At 42.1% G+C, this 4,827-nt stretch overlaps 1 protein-coding gene across 2 annotated transcripts in view; it reads right to left on the bottom strand.

Moving 5' to 3' along the window:
- Nucleotides 1-285: 285 nt before the first annotated feature.
- Rgs17 (regulator of G-protein signaling 17) overlaps nt 286-4,827 on the bottom strand; it is a 29,987-nt gene continuing 25,445 nt past the window's right edge. The window contains exon 4 of one of the 2 annotated variants that reach the window (XM_013026962.1): nt 286-480. In XM_013026962.1, the coding sequence (XP_012882416.1) occupies nt 292-480 (189 nt within the window). In that variant the 3' untranslated portion in view covers nt 286-291. The remainder of the gene's footprint in view (nt 481-4,827) is intronic. The other variant, XM_013026963.1, reaches the window with a different exon arrangement.

Here is a 4,827-nt window from a genome sequence, read left to right as displayed (position 1 = left end):
TTTGGAGAAACACTGGGAGATGGTGGACTACAGATACGGCTTGCTTGCAAGGAGAATGAGTTCTGAATAAAGCAAACAATTTGGCAATTCATTGGTTCATGTGGTGTTCTCGCCAAACTTAATCACAGTTAACTTTGATATAAATGGAGACAAGGACAATAATGGTTGTATTTTCACAGTAGCCTGAGGATGCCAACCTGTAGTTTTCCAGGAACTCAACTTCTGACAGTACCGAAATACTTTTTATTTCCCATCCTAGCCCTCTGTAATGATTTTTATTTTTAATGAAAATTAAGATTCAGAAGAAGAGCCGGCAGTACTTTCAACAAATGACTTATAAATCTGAGAGTTCAAAAACCTTGGGAAAGAATCTCTGTGCATTAGGGTATAGATCTGCAGCTGGGCATCTTCATACATGTGTGGGTTAGGATCCAGCAGATTCCTATTGATCACCTCTCGAACTCGAGAATCCAGGCTGACCTAAAAACATAAATAAGGGCAGAGACATAAATACATACTGTTTTAAAAAGAGCTCAATTAAGTAACTGTAGTTTTTGACTTCTGGGGGGGGGGTCTTCAATGAGGAAGTCTTAACTACCTGGAATCTTAAGGCTAAATGTTCAAAGACTAAATAGTCTTGCATAGTTCACTTCCTTTAGACTGAATGCGATAGATAAAACGGAGCTAGGTTTTTAAAAATGGAATATATCGACTTACTCGGATTTATCTTTTCTATGCATTTATTGAGGAGGTTTCAAGCATTTCCCTTCATCATTGAGGACAGACAACAATCGCAGTGCCTCCTTTTCTGGAACTGCTGGAGTGGCTCCCATGACATTCCATGACCAGTCTAATCAGAAAAGAATTCTCCAACAAATTAACATCACTACCCAATGCTGACCCTATTGAGATGCTCCACAGTTTCATTTCCCAGTGGGGCTCACTGTCCAAAGTAGCAAAGCAGGAATGTGGAAGGTCATGGCAAAGCAGAAACATACCAGGTCTTCTCTACCTGGAAAGACCTAGGAACCGTCCTTCCATGGAGCATGGCTCCAGAGATGTCTTTATTAAACATGAGCCAGGCAAGTGCTTGAGATAGAAGCCACAGATGAGAATGGAAGTGGACGTAGCATGCAGAATACCCATTAAAATGGGAATTCTGAAGATGTACAGAAGTTAAACTCTTTAGTTACTGAGTACCTCCCATGAAATTGCTAACAGATTTTGTAGAAGTAGGGCATGGTGGAAAGGGAAGTGGGAATAAATAGCAATAAGGTTTGGGAGGGGGGAGGGGAACAGAACTCAAACGCTGCCCTGACATAAATGTTGTGATGAACTTGGTTTGATCTTTAGCACTGAGGGAGGGGAAAAAAAGCAAAAAGAAAAAAAAAACCTCTTTGTAAGAATCAAAACAATAATTCAGAACCCAATTTATTTCTACTCTCACTATTAAATAACATTGGGATTTATAATTATGTCAATACATAGATACCCTTTCCTTCCTTCCTCCCTCTTCCCCTCTCCCTCTCCCTCTCCCTCTCTCTTTCCCTCCCCCCTCTCTCTTTCTCTTTCTTTGTCCTGGAGCTTGAACTCAGGGCCTGAACACTGTCCTTAGCTTTTTTGGCTCAAGGCTAGCATTCTACCACTTGAGCCACAGCACCACTTCCGGCTTTTTCTGTGTATGTGGTATCGAAGAATTGAACCCAGGGCTTTATGCATGCTAGGGGTAAGCACTCTACCACATTCCCAGCCCATCAGACACCATTCCTATCTGTAAATAAACATTATCACAAGCATTTTGCAAAGTGCCTCTATCCATGGTCTGGACTGACTGTGATGTGACCCAGTCTCTGAAAGATGGTTCCCTGGTTCCCTGCAGTGTCCTGGATGTCTGAGCTGTACAGTTCATACAGACTCGAACTGGTGGATGAGATTTGTCAGGAAATTGAAAGATCCAGACTACATTTCTGCAGCTCAGCCAGACTAAAAGTTCAACATTTCATGGCTAAACTATATATTCTTCTTTGTTGGGAACTTTTAAAAAAGATTTTTTAAAAATGTTCTACAAATGGTTATCTTAGTTTTTATTTTCCGTGCTTTTATTTTATCGAAAAGTAACTTTTTCATATGCTTCTACTTAAGAAAATACTGACACTGCTGTTTAAACTGGTTCTTCTTATTCTTAAATCTCATGGTACAGTAGGGTGACAAGCTTACCAAACACATTCACTCCCCTTTTTACAAAAATAGTGCTTTTACTTTGAAACTTGAGAGAACTTTTTGTCTCAGTGGAGAAGAAAACTTCAGGTGTAATCAGGCAGGGTGGGCCACTCACCTCTTAAAGAATAGCCTAACTAAATTCAGTGTAGTGGTTTCTTGCTAGTAACTGCAATCATACTATGTGAAGATGACTAAAATAACTTAGACTATTCTATCTAGAGTCTTAGCTTTTTGGTTTTTGTGTTTTTTACAAATGAACAGTAGTAAAATATTAGAGAAAGGATTAAAGTTCAATCTTTAGTAATCTAACAATAAAACATTGGTTAAATGGGAAAGCTAAAGTATTTAATATCTGGTTGGTTGTTTCAAAAGAAGGTTAGAAAGGCCAAGTGACAAAAACTAACCCCCTGGGTAGATCATCCATAGTTTCATCTTGTGGCATCTTTTGCTTCAGGCTGCTTCAAGGTAGTGAGGCAAGCTCCCAGCATGCACTAGAGCCGTCATCACCATTAGACTCAGGTATGTGTGCTTAGGCTAGAAAGCTCTTATCAAGGTTTACCAAGTAAGGAAAGGAGCACTTTCTCTTCCTTAGGGCAGAGAACTTATCTGAAGGGAAGAGAATGTTGAGTGTGTGTGTGTGTGTGTGTGTGTGTGTGTGTGTGTGTGTGTGTGTGTGAACTCAGGAACTGGGTGCTGTCCCTGAATTTCTTTTTGTTCCAGGCTACCATACGACTACTTGAACCATAGCTCTATTTCTGGATTTTTTTTTTTTTGGTAGTTAAAGGTAAGAGTCTCACAGATTTTCCTGCCCAGGCTGGCTTTGAACCTCGATCTTCAGATTTCAGCCTCCTGAGTAGCTAGGATTACAGGCATGAGCCACTGGCACCTGGCTGGAAAATTCTCCTTTTACTTGATCTCCATAGATTTACATCTAGATAGAATGGGCAAGGGAAGGTTACAATTTAGCAACAGTAGCACTTACAATTTCTACCACAGTTGGACAGCGCGCAAGATGCTCCGATGGATTTGGCAGAATTCAACGGGCAGTACTAGCACTGCTGAAAACTTTGGCATTATGGAAAGCTTACAATTGGTCATCGGAAGACAGTTGGTCATCGGAAGACAGAAATGACCAGACAGGCCTCAGTGGAGTTGGAATCCTTCATTCCCCACAGGAAGCAGGAGACAGGAAAGAGTAATATACAGTACCTTGCAGTCATAATGAAAATACCTCCCCCAGGAATTCCACAAATGACTTGGGCGGAAAATGCAATAGGGGCTTAGGTGTAGCAAGAGTGTGGAGGAAAAGGAGAGAAGGAAGATAGAACTCTCACTAGTGTGTCCATCAGAGACCATGGTTCATCTTAGGAGGTTATTAAGATAGCTACTTCCTGTAGAAAGGGAACACTCAATTTTGCCCCTGCTTTTGTTCTGGCTGTCAGGATACAATGGAAGTTTTTATCTTTTATCTGGTGGAAAAATTATATTGAGAATGTTTTACTGGAAAAGGTTATTTTATCCCCACAGAAGACCTTCCCTGACGTAAAGCTCCTGAAATAAATATATATATATTTACATATCATGAATACATTTTTATCTTATTTTAAATTGAACTGAAATTGCTTTATGTGGTACAATTTTCCCTGGAAAATTCTGATTTTTTTCCTTCAAAAGTGCATATCAAATGTTATCAATTATAACTTCTATGAAAGGAAATTTTCTTGCTGGATGCTGATGGCTCAGACCTATAATCTAGCTGCTCAGGAGGCTGAGATCTAAGGATCATGGTTTGAAGCTCCATCAGAGGAAGTAAGTCCATGAGATATATCTTCAATAAACCCCCAAAACCAGAAGTGGGGACTGAAGCTTATGTGGCAGAGTTCTAGCCTTGAGCAAAAAGTTCAAGGACAGCACCCAATCCATTAGTTCAAGACCCAGTACCAATGCCACAAAAAGTCCATTTTCTTTTCTATTCTTAGCTTTAACTAAATTTTGTATCTCCACATTAAATTTTATAGAAATAAAGATATAGGGGAGGGGGGACCAAGATGGCGACGGGGCAGTAGGGAAACGCCACAGCTCTCTCCAACCAAAAAGAGAGTTCGAGTTCCAACACTTAATCTCCCCAAGAGACCGACAACAACAAAAAGACGAACACTCAGAGAAAAACCAGAGGTGGAAAATAACAAAAAAAGAAAGAGAGGAAAAGAAGAATTTCAGAACAGAGAAGAGCGAAGACCCCTCCCCCAACCTTTACTGGCCGTGCGGCAGAGCGCCAAGCCGCCGGCCGGGGGTGGGGGGGGCTGCCGGAGCCCCAGAGACACAGGGGGCCGCTCGCAGATACCAGGTACTGGTTCGCAGAACAGCGGATCGCCAGGAACAGAGAAACCTACTAGCCGGGATTCTCCACGAGGATCCCACCCCTACCCCTCACTCTCCACCGGAGCAGAGAGGCTCCATCCCGCCATAGCCGCCCGGCACCAGCAGCGAGACAAAGGAACCTGTCGGCAGACCACCCACCAGATTGCGATCGCAACGACCCGGCGGGGGCCACCCAACCCAGCCCGCAACCACCCCAACTGAACTCGGATTGCAACAACAACTGAC

The sequence above is a fragment of the Dipodomys ordii genome, unplaced genomic scaffold, assembly GCF_000151885.1.
Source record: "Dipodomys ordii isolate 6190 unplaced genomic scaffold, Dord_2.0 Scaffold98, whole genome shotgun sequence".
NCBI classification, from domain to species: domain Eukaryota; kingdom Metazoa; phylum Chordata; class Mammalia; order Rodentia; family Heteromyidae; genus Dipodomys; species Dipodomys ordii.
This window is presented reverse-complemented; position numbering and strand designations above follow the sequence as displayed.